The sequence below is a fragment of the Cynara cardunculus genome (genome assembly GCF_001531365.2).
Source record: "Cynara cardunculus var. scolymus isolate 2C chromosome LG 2, CcrdV1, whole genome shotgun sequence".
NCBI lineage: Eukaryota > Viridiplantae > Streptophyta > Magnoliopsida > Asterales > Asteraceae > Cynara > Cynara cardunculus.
Genome location: NC_037529.1, coordinates 67,384,062 through 67,403,806, shown reverse-complemented (window position 1 = coordinate 67,403,806; position 19,745 = coordinate 67,384,062). Strand labels below are relative to the sequence as shown.

The 19,745-nt window shown below is 34.2% G+C and overlaps 3 protein-coding genes across 3 annotated transcripts; all 3 read right to left on the bottom strand.

Moving 5' to 3' along the window:
* Positions 1 to 3,442: 3,442 nt before the first annotated feature.
* Positions 3,443 to 5,003, bottom strand: LOC112507929 (epidermis-specific secreted glycoprotein EP1-like). The gene has a single exon (XM_025112685.1). It carries the CDS (start codon positions 4,987 to 4,989, stop codon positions 3,649 to 3,651), a length of 1,341 nt encoding a protein of 446 aa, XP_024968453.1. The 5' UTR covers positions 4,990 to 5,003; the 3' UTR covers positions 3,443 to 3,648.
* Positions 5,004 to 9,583: 4,580 nt separating this feature from the next.
* On the bottom strand, positions 9,584 to 11,030 carry LOC112506571 (epidermis-specific secreted glycoprotein EP1-like). Its single transcript, XM_025110712.1, has one exon. The coding sequence runs from the start codon at positions 11,015 to 11,017 to the stop codon at positions 9,698 to 9,700; it is 1,320 nt and encodes a 439-aa protein (XP_024966480.1). The 5' UTR covers positions 11,018 to 11,030; the 3' UTR covers positions 9,584 to 9,697.
* A 2,015-nt stretch (positions 11,031 to 13,045) lies between these two features.
* On the bottom strand, positions 13,046 to 18,435 carry LOC112506572 (tubby-like F-box protein 7). Its single transcript, XM_025110713.1, has 5 exons — positions 18,002 to 18,435; positions 16,407 to 16,491; positions 14,936 to 15,065; positions 13,640 to 14,215; positions 13,046 to 13,393 (listed from the first exon to the last, which is right to left on the bottom strand). The coding sequence occupies exons 1-4, from the start codon at positions 18,362 to 18,364 to the stop codon at positions 13,642 to 13,644; spliced, it is 1,152 nt and encodes a 383-aa protein (XP_024966481.1). The 5' UTR covers positions 18,365 to 18,435; the 3' UTR covers positions 13,046 to 13,393; positions 13,640 to 13,641.
* Positions 18,436 to 19,745: the final 1,310 nt, after the last annotated feature.

Genomic DNA, 19,745 nt, shown 5'->3' with positions numbered 1-19,745 from the left:
TTTAAGAGTTTTTAAGAGTTTTAGCCAAATGGTTTATAATATAGTATAGATATATATATATATATTCATACTTACTTTCGTGACTTGTCTTATTTAATTTCTATTGTATGATAAAATTTGTATAGTCATAATTACGTTTTAAAATATGCCATAATTCGTATAATTAATATTTTATATTTAAAATTAAAAAATAATAATTATATATGACAAAAAAATAAAATATATAATTTTAGATTGGATTGGAACACGGTTAAATGAAAAAAGAAATGAGATTGAGTTAGAGTTGAAGATTCTATAGGTGAATGAAATAGAATGTAATATTTTAGTTGGGATTGGGTTGAAAGAGACTCTGAGTAAACATAGTCTAATAAAGTAAAGATGTACATTTTAAGCAATTATTGACAATTTCAGTGGAATCGGTCACTATATGAACTAGTCAAAAAAAAAAAAAAAATCCGACCTAATTCGATAACTGGAACTAGCGAAAGGATTTAAGTCCATCTTCTATAACATCTGAATTTAAACCTGTTGTTTATTTAAGCAAAACTATTTTGCTATATTTTGAGTTTTGATTTTTGTTGAAATAGTATTTGATATCGAAAGCAAAGAAATTGGAGTTATACAACTCACAACTACTTGACACTGACATTGGAAGATCGACATAATTCAAAAGACCTCAATTCAATTACGGAACATGAATGATATTTATTGCCAGATAAGTGTCCTTTTATATATATTATAATGCTACTTGTATAATACAGTGAGATAAATTTCGATTTCAACATTTCATTTTTTTGGTCTCTTTTGATGTTATAATATGAATTCATGTAGTTTTAAGCAAGCAAAATGTTTTTCTTAATAAAATATAAATTTGAAGATATCATAAAAAATATATAGAAGTTCTTATTTTTTTTGTGTAATTAATTTAATTATAATTTTATTTATATAATTTTTATAAAGATAATAACTAAATATTTCTATTAGAACTCAATAAATATTCTAATTATATTTTAGATATATTTAAAATGAGAAATTTGTCTTGTGTTTGATTATATTTATCTACAGTTAGTTACACGAATTCCAATATGAACCTTAATAAGTTGTACTCTTGAATTTTAAGTAATATGCATAAATAAACAGTATTTCACGTATAAAAAATGGTTTTTTGAAGTTTTTGTCAAATGCATTATAATATAACTAGAAGGGTACTTGCACAGTATAGCGAGATACATCTTGGTTTTAATGTTTCGTCGATGTTATAATATAGTTTTATATGGTTTTGAGAAAACGATAATGTTTTTATTTTTGAATAAAATATAAATATGAAGATATCATAAGAAATTGATATTAATACCAAAATAACTATTCAAAATTTCTCCTTTTTTGTGTATTTCTTTAATTAATTATTTTTATTTTTTATTTAATAATATGATTTTTTATAAAGATAATAATTAAATATTTTGTTAGAATTAAATAATTATCGTAATTATATTTCAAATTTTTTATATTTAAAATGAGATGTTTATCATTTATTTGATTATGTTTATGTACACTTAATTATACAAATTCAAACATGAAGTTTTAACAAGTTATAATTACGCATAAATTACTTGTAATCTTGAATTTTAAGTAATATGTATCAATAAACAGTATTCATGCATAAAAAATATTTTTTAAAATTTTTTGTCAAATATTTTATAATATATATATACCAATTTGGATAAGCATCCTTTTATATCTACATAATCATTGTGGAGGCGGACCTAACATTGTATTATTTAGATTATATAATACTTTTCTAAGCTTATGCTTTTACATTTTAAAATTCAATCCCATTAAGTTGTTAACAACACAAACTTAACTCCTTCACCTTTCTTATTATTACTTTTATATCATTTTTACATACGATTATCAATCTATTATTATACAGTAAAAAACATCATATAATATATCTTTAATATTTATATTGATATCGTTTTAAGTTCTAATATTGACAATTTGGAGTAACACTCTACATAAACCAATATAATCAGTTGAGTTTCTATCTCACCTCATTGTTAATGTCTTTTATCAATATTTTAAACATTTTTGATTAAAACAATCGTTTTCAGAACTATCAATCTTAGAAACAAAAGTCTGTTGATCATAGTTTGAGATCTTATTCTTATTATAAAAATTAAAAAATACTTAAGATTTATACACTTAATATTAAATAACACATGCACAAATTACTAATACGAACCCATAACTATTTTAATAATTCCAAAAAATAAATAACTATAAAATAAACTCTTCTAAAAATGAATATTTTAATTAATTTTATTCTTAGTATATTTAATATTAAAATGTAATTTATATTTATGATTCAACGGTCAAAAGGATTTATGATTAGCATTCCGCCGCATAATACACGATGTCAGGTTTTTGACTTTAACTTGATTTTAGATATTTTAGATGATGCCATGTGTCAAGTTTTCCACCATTGCTTAAGGATAATGTTTCTGTCTGAATCGACTTATTTGCAGCATTATTAAAACCTATTTCAAATTGTTTAAATTGAAATTTGTTTTATGTGAAATTTTGAACTTTAAACTTTTCTTGTGTTAGTTTTAACACATATTAAATATGATAGAATCAATTTGTATCATTGTTGGATCATTGGATCGAATTAACACACACGATAGATCCAATCCCAACGGATCATCCGATGGATATCCAATAAAAATATTTAATGGATGGAACTTAACCGATCAAATAATCCAATTGGATTGAATTAGATCGGTTATCCAATGTTAATTAGATCAGATCGGTTGACAAAATTCAACATCCATTGAATGATTGGATCAGTTCGGTTCCCCTCTCATTGTCAACCGATGAACAGGACTAGAAATACCCTCATGCATTTCTTATCCAAATAACCTAAACAACTCGACGGATCTATATTATATTATAAAGCTTTTGACAAAAACTTTTAAAAACCATTTTTTATACACAAAGTACTTTTTATTCATGCATATTAATTAAAATTCAAAATTACAAGTAAATAATGCATAAGTACAACCTATTAAAGCTTAATGTTTGAATTTGTGTAACTAACTGCAGATAAACATAATCAAATACTGGATAAACATTTCATATTAAATATAAAAAATCTAAAATATAATTAAGATAATCACTGTATTATAATAGAATACTTAATTACTATTTTTATAAAAAATTATATTATTAAATCAAAAAATTACTTCGTTATTAAACCTAAATTAAATTATAATAAAAAAAATTGAATTAAAGAAATTATACAACAAAACAAAACTATTAAATAATTAATTTGACCCTAATATTGATATTTTTAAATTTATATTTTATTCAAAAATAAAAACATTATCGTTTTTTTCAAAACCACATAAAACAGTATTATAACATCAACGCAGAAGACAGAATAAAAAAAAAATTAAAATCGAGATTTATCTCGTTGCATTGCATGATTACTCGTGTCGTGTTATAAATTCTTATGATATTTAGAAAACTCCTCTAACCAAAGTGAAGAATCCACATAATAACACAAAGATTAAGAAATATCGGATCATATTCTTTCCAATTTCTTGCACAACGAGTTTTTATTTGCCACTCTAGACCTGTTCATCAAATTTAACGAATAGGCGTTTTGATGTACGCCATGTGAGTCGAGTTCCCAACTCTCGTCAACGTTTTCAGCTCATCAGCAATCCAGCACCTCGATCGATCTGTGTGATAGAAATACCCCAAACACTTGCAATCCTTCGTGCATTTGCTCTCGCAATCCTTCCGATTCACCGGACCCGTCCCTGAACTGTATTTCACCGTGAAATGGTCCACCCCTTTGAGCTCGTAGTATCGAAAACCACTCGCCTCACAACCCGGCAACTTCGCAACACAATCTTTGCTCCATGCAAAAACCCCGCTCGGCGATGGGCACCCAACGCATTGGCTGTCCTCGCAAAGCCCAAACTTCCCACACCGATCGGGCAATTGGCAGTCCGCTTCGATTTCCTCCCCCCTCTCACTCACCCCTCTATCGAACAAAGTGAATAACAGGCTCCACGCGCTTGTTACGGCATTTCGACGATAACTATACAGTCTTAGGTTCCCATCGATTCCCAACCGGAGATATGATAACGTGCTGTTGTAACTGAGTATGCCGAGATGTAGAAAAGGTACTGAATCGGAGTTGGAGAGACGACACCGGAGTGCGTTAAAGTTGCTATCAACATATTCAGATTCCCCAATTTCTAACGTTGCATTAACCAAATTTCCGTTGGCCTTGTTCACTTCGCCGAAGTATGCGGTAAAAGAGGAAGACCAGTAACGCATGGCCTTGTAATACAAAGCCAATCTTTTAGGCTCTAATACGAAACTATACACCCCGTTAACGTTTTCCGTCGTGGAAGCCCTGCTCACAAGCTTATTTGGACCTCCGATCCGAAGACTCTGGCCGAACAAGATGGTATCGGTTGGGGAATCAAAGCTTTGCCAGATGAAGTTACCGTTAGCGTCACGAAGCACGATGTTGCCATTTGTGAGTATGGCGAACCCAACCACACCTTTATTGGCGGTGTTGGTCTGCCATACAATCCGGCCGTCTGCATCGGCCAAGACCAGGTTTCCATCGGAACCGAAGGAGAAAGTCGCGTTTTCGCGAACCGGATTTCCCCGATTGGCTTCCCAGACCCAGCGCCTGCGGGATCTATCACGTCGTGTACCCATGCGTAGACTGAGAGTGTAGGCATTGGGGGTGGTGTTGTAGAAACACAGCACAAAAGGGGAAGTGAACGGAGGAAGAGCACGGTAGGTTGGGTCGTATTCGGTGTGGTACTCTACGGAATCTCCAAAATCGCCGGTGTTGACATATCGGAAAGTGTCAGAGGGAGGAACAGTGGCTTCGGAGATGAACAAGAGTGGAAAGAGGAAACCAAAGAAGATAAGGAAAAGAGAAGAAGAAGCAGTCGCCATGGTTAGTGGCAACTGTGTGTTATGATATTTTGTACTAAAAGTATACACATATTTATACAGGGTGTTTGAGGGCCCATTCATTGCGACCCTGGCCATGCGATGCAAGTGTCATGGCACAGGGGTCGCAACACCCCCAAACCATAACTTCCGGTACACCAAGTACGACTCTTGCCATGTTTCGCAAGGGTCATGGTATAAGGGTCGCATGACCTAAGCTACCAGTTATGGAATTTAGACGTACGAAACTAAATAACGAGCACAACCTTAAAAAGCTTAGACAAGATCTAATTATTTACATTATGAAAGTTCGGGTGTCACAGTGTGACTTATGTTTGCCTTTGAAATCCATTCCAATTTTCGACCAACTGTAAATCGCTTAGATCAATTCAATATCGAACGTCATAAAACTTATTTTAAACATGATTTTTTAGAAGCATAAGAAGTATGCGACTATGTAGAACCCTTAGATTACTCTCCGAAAGAGTCATTGCATAAATTGTTCCAAGTGTCGAGAGGAGAGAAGGCGAGTACAAAGTGTCGATTCCTTAGAAACGTGTAATTTGTTCTGATATCATATGATGATATGCAGAACCTTATTGGATTAAACTATTTAAAACAATCTTTGAAAATAAAAATTCATGATATATGAAACAAAAAGAATTTCAAAACAAGGAGTGTAAACGATACGAGACAACTCGTGAGCTATCGGAGATCGACTCGGTCAAAGTTTGGTCAACACTTGACTCAAATAGGCTTGGCTCAAACTCGAGCTCGACACGACATATTAACGAGTCGAGTCAAACTACCCAATACTCGATTTGAAAAGCTCGTGAGATACCCGATTATTTTATATATAATTAGTTTTAAAATATAATCAATTTTTATGATAAAATTTGTAAAATATAAATAAATAAAAATGTCTTATATTTCTAGATATGTTAGTCAAAATTATGCATTTTTTAATTATAAAAATCAATCAATTTTTTTTTTATTATTAAAATCCTAATTAAAAAAAGACAAAGAAAAACTAAAAAAAGTAAGTGAAATTATCCCATACCAGAAGAAAGATGGTAAAATAAGAGGAAAAATATGTTATAAAAAGAGAAGAAGATTAATGAAATTTCTAAATTTTGTCATTTTGGTAATAAAGTTTGAAGTTGATCCCTTTAGTTTTATAAATACTAAGAGAACACCATTAAGTTTAAAATTATAAAAGAAAGATCCGAAAATTTCATAAATTTCAATGAGTGGGCTTGGTTCGAGCTTGAATTCAAGCTATATTTGAGTTGCAGTTCGAGCTTGATTCGAACTCGAATTCGAATTTGAGAATTAGTTATCAAGTTCGAGTTGAACTTTGATTTTTACGACTCGTAAATCACAAGTCTTCGGGTCGAATTTGAACTTGAAAATTGGGTTTTAAATTCGAATTAAATATAATAATATGGATCAAATATAATAATACTCGAGTTCGCCTCATATTATTTATTTTTCTAATAGGAAAATTAAGTTAAAAGAAAAATCTATTTCCCTGTCGTTGTCCCCACCTGTTTATTATTTTTGTTTTTTTGTAATAATATACCTCTTCTTATCTTCATTTAATATTTATTAGTATTAATGCGCCGCATATGAGCCACGTCATGTCCATACTAATTCGAATTTAGACATAAATATGATGTCACGTGTCAACTTGTCCACCATCTGCTAAAAATATTTTTTTAAATAGATCATATTTATACACGACAAATGCAACAAATAAATTCACACACTCTTCTTATTTTTGATGAGATCTAAACCCCTAACATCTTAGGAAGTCAAATATTATGATACTGTTAGGTCAAAGACCTTTTGATTGGCTAAAGATATTATTTACAATATTTGGTATGATATCAAGTTTTGTTCTCGATACATATAATCTACCAATCAATAGAAAAATTAATATGTTTGACATTTCTACCTTATGCGATTTCCAATATCCTATACCAATCAAGTTTGTATAGTACAAACTTATTGTAACTGGTACCGTTACGACACAAATTAACTGGTATGGTTTACTATAAACCAGACGCACTTAATAAACTTATTAGACAACGAGAATGCATTGACGAACTTGTCGTGTCTTTTATATGAGTCGATCACATGCCTTGGAGAGTTATTATTAAAGACATATCCCATTACACCCTAGACTGGTCGAGTTACACAATTTTTTATCTGCTTATATAATATAATCTTCTATACTATCTGGTCTGGTCTTGATTCGCTGTAGTAAACCCTGTATATTTATAAGTGTAGGACAAGTGACAGAAAATCTGTCAGGTATTCTCGGCATATAATGTAATATACTTTGGCATATATGCGATTTAGATAAAAGAGTAAACAATGTTTTTGGTCCACTAGGTTTGTTGAAAATTTCTATTTTTGTCCTTTTGCTTCATAAATTACAGTTTTCGTCCTTATGGTTTATAATTTGTTGCTTTTCTTTGGGTTCATATGGATTTTACAATTCAGTGTTGTTTTAGTCATCATATTAACAGTAAATTCCTAATAAAGTTAACTTCAAAGATAAAAAAACAAATGAATTGCAAATAACAGGGACGAAAACATAACTTGTAACGGAAGTTAAAAGTCATATTACCCATTTGTCCGGTTAGGTTGTCCAAAATCAACCAGACGTCTAAAAGACCATCTTGTTATACTGTTATCAAATAAGTTGTGGTTATAATAAAATGTTACTTTAGTGACGGGTTAACATATGAACCTGTTTGCCGTCTATTTGTAAAAGTTAAGAAACTATTTCCTCTATTTTTCACATAGTCGCAAATTTTGACCAGTCAAAGCCGCAATTATTGACTCGTTAAAGCTACAATTTTTGACCAGTCAAGTCCGATCTTGACCGTATGAAGAGTTAGGATCAATTCTTTACTTCTCAAATATTTACCTCTTTTTAAAATAACCTATGGCTATATATACACAAATGTAGTTCTAGCATGAACAATTTTCATTGTGGGCTCTAAAAACTATGATACATATCCTACCATTCGTCATAAATGATCGGAACATCTATTAAGGAACGATACCTTGGATCAGTAGTGTTTCTCGGTTGAGAGATAATAGGATCGATTTAGATTTCGCTACTGACAAACATTGGATCCATTTAAGTTTCCGATTGAGAGTGACCCGAGCGTGACCTGAGGGGAACAATTAAGAGGAGTGATATGATTCGATCGAGTGATAGTAATAGAGCGATTGATTTTGGAGTTCCGTTGACAGGATTCGTTGAAAAGAAAGATGGATTAAAATAAGAGGTAAAAAAATCCCTCCATAGATTCATTTGAACTCAATAATGAAAAGCGTATTTTTTTAACATTACATTATATTATTGTATAAATAAATAACTTGTATATAAAAACAAGTAATTATTGTTAAGAGAAATTAAAATATAAATAAAGTTAGTATAATTAATATTTTATAATAATAAAAATATATAATTGGAAATAAAAATAATTGAAACAACATGTAAAGAGAGTCAAAAGACATCAATAAACAAAAGTGATAATTGGTTGCCACATACGACTCGGTGCAACTCCAATCATTAGATTTTCACATACACTTTAAAAGGTTTAAGGGGTTATTTATCGGTTGTTGAATGATTTAGTGTAAAATAATTAAATAGTTAGAATGATTAAGAAAATTATGATGTTATAATATAAAATAAGATATAATTGTTTACAATAAAATTAGGATGCTGAATGGTTAAAGGAGTATCAAGATACAAAATTATTCAGATAGTTTTATAACCATTAAAAGATAGATTTTTTTTATCAAACAAGATTTATTTCTTAATAATTAAGAGACTGTTTCTTAATAAACATTTAAAAAAACTTATTAGGTAGGTTATAAGGGGTAGTTTAGTCTTTTTATTATTATTTTTTAAAAGAAATTGAAAATAAAACCCTCCCTTCAAACCTCCGGTCTCTTTCTCTCACGCACAAAAACCGAGGCGACCCTATCCCCACGACATCTCCGGCGTTCCACGATTTCTGACCTTCACACATGACATCTTCGAGCTCCATCGACCGGACACGGCTCTGTGGTCTCTTCCAAACCAAAACTACCCTCTCTCTCCCCTTCCCTCATGGGTGAACTCCATCCCTAACCCTCTTCTCCGATGAACATCCACTCCGATTAATATAATACCGTTCTAGGTTTTGTTTGAAGCAAATGCATAAACAAAGGTGATGGTAGATGGTGGTGGGACATATTGAAAATAGTCGTATGTGTGCCCGGTTGCTTGGTTTATTTATTTTCCTTCCTTTGTTCAGTGTGATCGACGTATACAGTACCTTGCAAGGTGGTTGGATGCAAGGTGGTGGCACTGTTGTTTTTAATATCAGGTGGTGGTGGTGGTGGTTGGCTGCTCCGGCGAACACAGCCACAACTACCTTTAGAGAGAGAAAGGATGCCTGAAAACAGAGGCCACCGGAGATAATTTGAGATTCTTGATTTCTCGGCAGCACTTTATTAGGTTTATTCGACTTAATTTAGGTTCTTTTTTATTTAAAAAATACATCAAGCTTATCCAAAGACCACCAAATGATGACATGGAATTCATTATTTAATAATAAACACAGAAAAGGAACAAAATAAGTGCATTTCTTCAACAACAACAAAAAAAAAAAAAGCTTCCTTATTCTCGGTATTTATGACCCAATTATCGGATGGGCGTTTTGATGTACGCCATATGACTCGACTCCCCAACTCTCGTCAACGTTTTCAGCTCGTAAGCGATCCAACATCTCGATCGATCCGTGTGATAGAAATACCCCAAGCACTTGCAGTCCTTCGTGCATTTGCTCTCACAATCGCTCCGCTTCACCGGACCCGTCCCCGCACTGTATTTCACCGTAAAATGGTCCACCCCTTTGAGCTCGTAGTATCTAAAACCACTCGCATCACATCCCGGCACCTTTGCAGCACAATCTTTGCTCCACGCAACAACCCCATTCGGTGTCGGGCATCCAACGCATTGGCTGTCCTCACACAGCCCAAAATTCCCACACCGATTGGGTAGTTGGCACTCGTCTTCGATATTCTCCCCTCTTTCGCTCGACCCTCTGTTGAACCAAGTGAACAACAGACTCCACGCAGCTGCATTGGTATTTTGACGATAACTATACAGTCTTAGGTTCCCATCGATACCCAACCGGAGATACGACAACGTGCTGTTGTATCTCAGTATATCCAGAAGTAGAGTAGGTGCACCGTTGTTCGACAGACGACAACGGAGCGCGTTAAAATTGCTGTCACTGTATTCAGCTTCCGCAATTTCTAACGTTGCATTAACCAAATTCCCGTTGACCTTGTTCACTTCAGTGAAGGTGGATGACCAATAACGCATGGTCTTGTAATACAAAGCCAATCTTTTAGGCTCTAATACGAAACTATACACCCCGTTAACGTTTTCCGTCGTGGAAGCTCTGCTCACGAGCTTATTAGGACCTCCGATCTGGAGACTTTGGCCGAACAAGATGGTATCTGTTGGAGAATCAAAGCTCTGCCAGATGAAGTTACCTTTAGCATCACGAAGCACCATGTTACCATTTGAGAGTATGGCGAACCCAACCACACCTTTGTTTGCGGTGTTGGTCTGCCATGCAATCCGGCCATCAGCATCGGCCAAGACCATGTTTCCGTCGGAGCCAAAGGAGAAAGTGGCGTTTTCACGAACGGGATTTCCACGGTTGGCTTCCCAGACCCAACGCTTGAGGGATCTATCACGTCTGAGACCCATGCGTAGACCAAGAGTGTAGGCATTGGGGGTGTTGTTGTAGAAACAGAGCTGAAAAGGGGTGGTGAACGGTGGAAGAGGACGGTATGTTGGGTCGTATTCGGTCTGGGTTTCTTCAGAATCTCCGTAAGCGCCGGAGTTGACGTATCGGAAGGTGTCGGAGGGAGGAACGGTGGCGTGGGAGATGAACAAGAGTGGAAAGAGGAAGAAGAAGAAGATGAGGAAAAGAGAAGAAGAAGCCATGGTTAGTGGTAATGGTGTGTTATGATACTTTGTAACAGAAGTGTACACATATTTATATAGACTAAATGGATCGTAAATCGAGAAAGTTGGTGTTGTTTTGAAAAAAAAAAGTCTTTAATGTTTCGTTCTGGTTTTAAAATCTTCTGAATGATTTTGTATCTTTTAATTATTCAACACTTTAATTTTATTCTAAATAATTATCAAACAATTATATTTCATTTTATACTATATTATAAAAGTCTTTTTTTATCACTAAATCATCATATACCAAACTATTCAACAGCTGCTTAAACTGCCATAAATGATTTCGAGAACTAATAACAATTTTTTAAGATCATGTGGACTTACTAAATACGATTCCTAATAATAAAGAGGATTATTTAATTAATTGCTTAATTTTAAAATATGCGGACATAACTCATTTAAACAAAGAAAGAATCAAATAATTTGAAAACCATGTTACTTTATATTAATTAAGATTATTTTTAATATACATTTTTTATGCTTAATTCATATACGATGTGATCCGTGATTTTTTACGGGTTTCTTTAAATTTTTTGACTTTCGTGTTTTTCATTTAATGATCGTTCGGTTTGTTTTCTATTAAGACTTGTATGAATAAAACTGTGTGTATTGATAAACTTGTCTATATGTTAGCTTATAAGTTGGTCGATTGTTATACTGAATAAACAGTTTAAATATCATAAATGATCATTTTATTCCCGTCTTTATTTTGGTCTAAATAAAACAATTGTTTGATAAAATGTTGAACAGATAACTTTGTAATTATAAAAAAATATCAATTTAAACGATTTTTTATATAAAAACAACTTGATCTAATATAATAATAACTATCAAATCAAGGAGACGAAACTTAAAGATAATTGAGAAACATCTCCACACTTAAATCAGCATTTGATAGATTATCCAACCAATATTGAAAAATATCATTGACCATTGACCATTGAACATTATACAAATCCACAACATGGAAAGATACCATTGAAACAATATCCATGGAAACAGAAAACCATGAGCAAAAAATAAAGAGTGTATTATATTGGTGAACCCTTTGGTTGTCTTAAAATCTGGATTTGATCTCTAAAACAAATTACTTACATTTATAGTCCCTAATTTCTCAATTTTATAACATTCAAGGTTTCTGAAGTTAATGTTGTTAGTTAGCCATGTTATGAGGGATTGATTAATCTTTGAGAAAACTACAAAGACTGCTACCGAAAACACCATCGGATTTCAATGTAGTCGTCAATCCCTAAAACGGAATATGTAATGATATGCAATGTACTTTATCTACTAGGTTACAGGCGGTCATTAAAATATCTAATTAAAAACCTTTATATTTATTTTCAGAAACTATTAAATTGGCATATTGATATTTGCATTGTAAATTCTCAAGTTTAGAAAATAGATAGAATTTCATGTATCTTCGGACTTGAACTTTTAAATATAGAAATTAAGTACGATTAATTTGAGATAATTATATATTAAATTTATTTGTTAGGATAAATAATTTTTATGTTATGAGAAAGATAATCATGTCTCAAAAATTAAAAGATTGTGATACATTATTAAATTGAATTATCTGATAATTTTAAATAAACTACAATAATTAAATTGATATAATAATCAAAACGTTGTTAAATGTATTTCATATGGTTTTTGGAATGTGCAGAAAAAAAAATGTACTGCAACTTTCTATATTTTTAAATAACAAACGTTTTTTTCTATGATTGGACATAGAATTACGGGCTCTTTACAGTTGCTGAATGGTTTGATTAATTTTCTTTGACATTTGGTTAATGGTTTGGTTCAGAATGATTAATTGGTCAGAATAATTAAGAGGAGAAATAAAGGAGAAAGATCGACATAGTTATGATATGGTTTTTTCTAGTTGAGGAGAAGGGTAGTCGGAGGAAATTTAATGGTTGAGTGTAAACGACATGAGATTTTTAGCTGAATGATTCAGCCATTTACTGAGCAAATAACCGCAACCGAACAACTATTTATGGATGTACAAATAAGCTATATCCATTATACAACACATTAAGTTCCTACCAAACAACCCTTGTAATGTCCATCAAATCACATACAAAAGAATACGATGATCAAATGTTAACACAAACGATTCGAGTTTCTTTTAGATAAAGCAAAAATGCTACTTATACTCGCAAACTAAAAACGTTAGCACCACCCGTGAAAGTCCGCCACCTCTCCAGATAGATTTTGTTTTTCTACGTAAAACAAAGATTTTTGTCCGTTGAGCAGTACAGTGAGTCAGACTGCAATCATCGAGCCATCAAGATCTCGAGTGTGCCTGATGGGGATCAAAGTTTTGCCATATGAAACACCCATCCCCTGCAAATTTTCAAGAAGGAACTCCAAAGTTATGCCATTTTACAGCTATTCCAAATGTTCGAATTCATAGCGCTCAACAAGGTTCACACTCGGCTACGCTCCTACCAACTTTGATGAAAATAGCATGGCATATTCTCGTTCATATATATACATCACGGCTCCCCGAAAGTAAAACATGCCCTATAACTCAAATTCGATAAATGCAACAAAAAAGGGTTTAAACATAAGACAAGAATATTAATGTACCATCATTCGCATGCAAGCTTTGTTCCGAAACTAGTGAGGCAAATGGCAAATGCGTGAAAGGCCGACAACGGCTGACGGAAGTCCATGGTGAACACATCGTCACCAACCTTTCCGAACTGGAGCAGCACCGTTTCTCCATCACCTTTCCCTCCTGGCTGGCTTTGATCCAGTGTCGCCACTAACTGAAAGTTCTTCACGGATGCTACAGTCACCCGACCGTGAAAATTCAAGCACCAACACTGCAAGTGTTCATGCCACCTTGGAGCTTTGTTCCTCAAAAGCGTTTGACTTTGACCACACCCAACAGATTCCGACCTTCTTAACACCGCTTCTTCTTGGGGTTGGTTATCTCCGGTGGATGTGCACCTTAACGAACATACCATTCTTCTTGGACCCCTTGATTTCAAGAGGTTGAACTTGTATGATACCTCTCCAATCTCAAAATTTCCAGCCGGAACTTGGGGGCTTATTTGTTTGCTTGCAAAACGCCGCCCAGATCTGCTGCTCGAGGGCTTTGCTCCATTGTGTGGGGGCTGGCTATCGTATATTGTGAACTTAGTGCCAAGAAAATCTGACCTGCAAATTGATGTCACGCAAATAAATTATCACCAGAAAAAGAAGGTAAATCCTATTCACTAGCCAACTTTGACATGGCATATACATTTGCCATGTCAGCAATATATTACATGTGAATAATGACATGACATATAAACATGCCAGGTTGGGTCATGTCATCTGAATTCAAATCAATAGGTCAAGGATAGATTTTTCGGAAGTACAAAGCCTTAATAAAAAATAATCTAAAAGTGCAATGTTGTGATAAGAAGAAATGAAAGTACAATGCTATAATAAACAAATTATGGAAAGTACATTGCTATTTCTTGCATTTAGCCCATCTTTTTACTACATTCCCTTCATGCAAGACCACTTTTTCATGATTTTTCTAATTGAGCTTTTGTCTGTGTTGTGGGGGAGAGAATGCAGGATGCTTGTAATTGTAAATTATCTCATCTAGAAAAGGCGATGTATAAATCCTAAGACTTCAATTGCAAACAAGATTTATCAGTACGGCGATACCGACGAAGGAAAGCGGTATGTATAGGCGTAGCAGTATCTTCATGATTCTTGGGCATCTAAAAGTAATGTACAGCCAGATAGAAACAGTACTAAATACTAGACTGGGTATGCTTCACTGCAATTTGGAAAAAATAACTGGGTAGATTGCTTGCACTTGGAAAGAGAAGGTACAATATGAATGAAACATGATCATGCTTTCTCGTCAATTGAATGACTCACCGTAATTTCCCAACATACGCATTGCTTCCTTGAGATGAATCATCTGGATCAAGTGAAATTAAGTACTCTGTATGAGCACCATGTCTATATCTCCGTGCTGCCAAGAGAAACTTGCCCTTGTTTGTAGATGCTGCCAAAAACAGAATCCAAATTATTAACACTTCAATTAGAAGTTACCAAGAATATCACTATCTAGCTATATATCATCCTGAACAGGAAGCCTAATAGCCTGACAGGCTTATGTTTATCACATTGTGCCGGTCCAAACAATGAATCTTAATGCACAGGCTCGTAATTATTCTCTCTGAACTCTGGGTGCCACAAAACAACTTGAATACCTCCCAAAAGTAGAAGCTGGAACCTTTTCTATTGCCACCATGAAAATCTGAATGTATTGTTTAGACTTGCGACTTTTAAACCTATATCCAGTACCCAATATGAAGCATTAGCATTCACAACACCCACATTTACTTTTACGTCATTTGGCTTCTCTATACTTGGCCCTCATACAAGAGAAATGAAACTTGGGAGGTGATCTAAAAGCAAGATTGTTCAAGGAACGTGAATAAAAGACGATGAAAGTAAAATTCCTCTAGAAAATCTCATTCCAACATCAGAAAGGAGGTTGTTCGAAAAAACTGCCATACAAAAAAGGTTTTCATGTTGATGGCCTATGTTTAAGGAATACCCGGTTTAAGAAAAGGTGAACAAACTTGTATTCAAATTTGGAAGAAGAATCATGCTTCTATTTTGTAATTATGGTATAAATCCTATGTGAAATTTGATAGGCACACTGGCTCGATTAGCTTCACCTATCTCACTAGAGGTTACAGTGCCTCCCTCAATTTTGAAACGACAACGATGGAAGCTAATGACAGTTCCACCACGTGGACATGACATTCTGTGTTTGTGACTGAGAAAAATAAAGAGCCTGCTGTTTAGACAGAAATTACAAAACGCAACAACGAACATGAATCATCACTTTACACCACAGTAGATCGGGTTTTTCTCCTCTTTCTACTCATATGGCGCCCTTATCTGAGACTTCAAACTAAATATCATAGGACATTTGCGCTTTTGGTGAAGTCCTTTGTTCCCTTCTTATATGTTCAGCCATTACGGCGCTGATGATTCAATGATCAGATAATGCATTGACGAATTTCAGAGTAGGCAAGTGGTTACCATCTTAAAAGAAACATGCCATTTTGTACAAAGTCAAGGGTACTATTGTTGTTTCTTTTAACTTTACATCTTATATATTATCTACTAGGTCTAGAATTCCAAGGAGTATCATGGGGTGTCTACAATATTGTTTCGCAAACTCAAATGAAGTATAAGCCATCTACCTTTCAGTCCCAATCTCTTCCACCACTAGAAATTACTTGGTCAAACCATGAAACTTAGAAGGGTCTCACCTTCTTGCATCTCTGAATCTACACATATATCATTCATTATGTTTAAGCATACTTACATGGGCTAGCAGCAAGATAAAGGTAAAACACTGAGTTCTTGCTTCTTTTAATAACGCATTGAATTGGAGAATCACGTGAGCCAGGCTGCAATGACAATGGAATTCATTAGACAATCAAGCATCCACCACAAGACTCTTGGCTTGTTCATCCATTAACAAACATTGAAAATGTTCTAAGTGCCTATTAAAACGTTATACTGACAAAGGACTTATATCCATCCTCTTCTAACACACTCAAAATCTCTTGGTCTAGGAACCCAAATCAACACAGTCGGATAGGAAGACATGTAAAGCATCATATGTGTGTATGGTTCATTCTGCCATTCCAATCATAAATAGCATCAATCACTGAGAAGTTCATAGGTGTTCTTCAAAGAAGCTGATCCCTATTTATCCTTGGAATGCACAGTTTTTAATTAAAAATCTTGCAGTTCTTGATTATTGATTGTGTATCTATGGTTCTGAAGATTGTGCGAAATCAGGCGTGCCCGTAAGAAAATTTGGTTATTTCCTCTACGAAAACTTAAGACTAACATTTTGCAAAAATTACATATAAAGCATCTTCCCATATATCTTCCCCAACTTAGGGTACCATATTTTCAAAGACGAGCTACACAATATTCTAAATGAGCAACGAGATTATTCGATAAAACTTCAAAATAAGTCATGTTGGTGATTTTAGTGTCATCAATCATTTTAGTGTGATTATGATTTACGTGAGATTGATTAGGTGATAAGGCAAAACACAAGTGAGTTGGAGGTACGGAGTGCACACTTATAAATGTTGTCTTCATTACCTTATATCGCCAAAAGGCGGGGTTAAGGGGGTCGTGCCCCCTAGCAGGGTCCAAGGGGGATGCGGTGGTCCCGCTAGATGGAAACCTTCTTGAGATTGTTCCCGGAATTGGTGGAAGTTGACTATGTATGTACAGAGATAGTGTAATCAAAGCTCTGGACTGTGTCTCGTAGCTCTGGTCCGAGTAACCAGAGCCTCTGGTCTATGGGTCAGGGGTATCTCTGATCTGTATGACAAGAGCTCTGGACCTCTTCTAACGTTGCCTCTGACTTTGGACAGTCATAACTGCTGTCAAATCTCCATTAACGGTTATAAACAAAAATCTGGCTGTATATAAGAACTTAATTTACAGCCTTTAAGATTAGAGTTTCTTTTTGGATTATCCCAATACGAAATTAATGATATCCAAGACATCAAGGGACGAATTATTGTATTTGGAAAGTAAACTTTTATGATCCAATCGAGATTATTAAGTCCAATCCCCAATTCCTAACACTAGTCAACATTGTCAACCATGAACAGAGGTGAGCATCTATCAAACTGCTCTAATCATTTCCACAGGACAATTTTGACTTCATCGAGTTTTGACTTCTTTTGCAGTTGTGTGTGATAAAAAACTTCCCCTTTACACAGCCAGATAATCCTCTCACATAAGAAAATAACTTAAAAGTATTCCTACAAGGCTACAAGCAAAATAGGGAAAAACAAATTGGCGAGTAATTTACTCAAGTCTCTATGGAATCAACGACATAAAAATCTTCCGACAACAAATTAAAAGCACATACAAACGAAATCGTACCTGCTTAAGGCAAGAAGGGAAGGTTATCTTCCCACCGCGAACTGGAGGCTTTACGATCTCTCTCGTAACCTCTCTCCACCTTTTACACACGCATCCACAAGCGACCAGGTTTCGTCGGAGAGGCCACCGGTCATCGCTCGCTTCCACTCTCTTGATTATCTCTCCTAGAATCTCCGGTAACATATTAGACCAAGAACCTCCTCCATTCTCCCCACCGTCCGGTCCACCAAAGACGTCGTTGTTTCCACAAAAAGCAGCATTAGCAATGCTGATTTCTGACGGTATTGATGGTGTTCTCAATTCTTTAAGCGAATTGGATCGGCCGCTGGTTCGTCGTGATAGGAACGACCTTCGCAATGACATCGTGTAGAGAGAGAAAAGGTTGATGAGAGAGAAGGAGGGGAACCAGAAGAAGGAGGAGACGAAGAAGAAGAAACGATGAGTGGTGCGGCTTGTGCTTACGTGTCCGTCAGCAGATCGATTTTGACGCAAACGCTTTTATTTATTTATTATTATTATATTTTTATTATTTATTCCCCATAAAATATACCCCATATGTCCCAAAAAGAAATATATATATTTAGGGGGTGTTTGGGATTGCTTATTTTATCTGCTTATTGACTTATTTCAGTCTGACACCGGTGATAAGCTAACACCTAGTGTTTGGATAAGAAAAAAGAGAACTGCTTATACCGGTGCCAAACCGGTAATAAGCAGTTTTTGATAAGTTAATCCGTCTTGACTTATGAAAAACTGCTTATTACCAGTTTACCATTTTAACCCTATTACCCATTATACCTATCTTTTTTCCTCCAGATAACATCGATCTCAATCTTCTCCCTTCTCCATATAACAACATCAATCTTCTCTCTGTCCTTTTTGGTCATTTTACAGATATAAACAAAATTTGTCAAACACTAAAAAACAACTTATCAGCTTATTGCAGTTTGGTACCGCTGTAAGCTAATCCAAACACTTTTTACAAAACTCCAGTTTGATACCACATAAGTTAATAAACACTTTTACAAAAAAACATAAGTTGTTTTAAATAAGCAATCCCAAACACCCCCTTATATTACTATTTTTTTTAATTTAAGGATTGTTTGTTTATCTTTTAATAATTTCATTAATAGGTGAATCTTGTTTGACAAAAAAAAATCTATCTTTTAATGGTTTTAAAATCTTTTGAATGATTTTTGCAACTTGGGCCTCCTTTAACCATTCAGCGTCCTAATTCATTGTAAACAATTATATTGCATTTTGCACTATATAATGAGAGTATCTTAATCAATTTGATGACTTAATCATTCAGCACCAAACCATTCAGCAACTACGAAACAACCCCAATTCGTGTGGTTCATAAAGTTCGATAAAAATAATTGTTAGGAATCGACAAGTATGAAGGAACTTGAGACCAAAAGGTGTGTTATGAAAAGGAAAGCCATAACTATAGGATGATGAAACGGTGAAAGAGGTCACAGTATGAGTTTATAACAACAGTGCGATAAACTAAACATAAACTCTATCCATCCTAATTTTTTGAAAACCTGTCTATCGATTCTCCAACCCTCCGTTATCTAATCATGCCTTCTAACCGATCAATATACTTTCTCCTGCCAGTCATGTTATCTACATGTTCCTAAACTTAGTCTGGTTTTCTACTCACGCGTCTTCAGTAGACTGTTTCTCGAAAATGCCTAAGGTTGTCATATATAACCTCAGATGTTCATACCACATTCTTTTC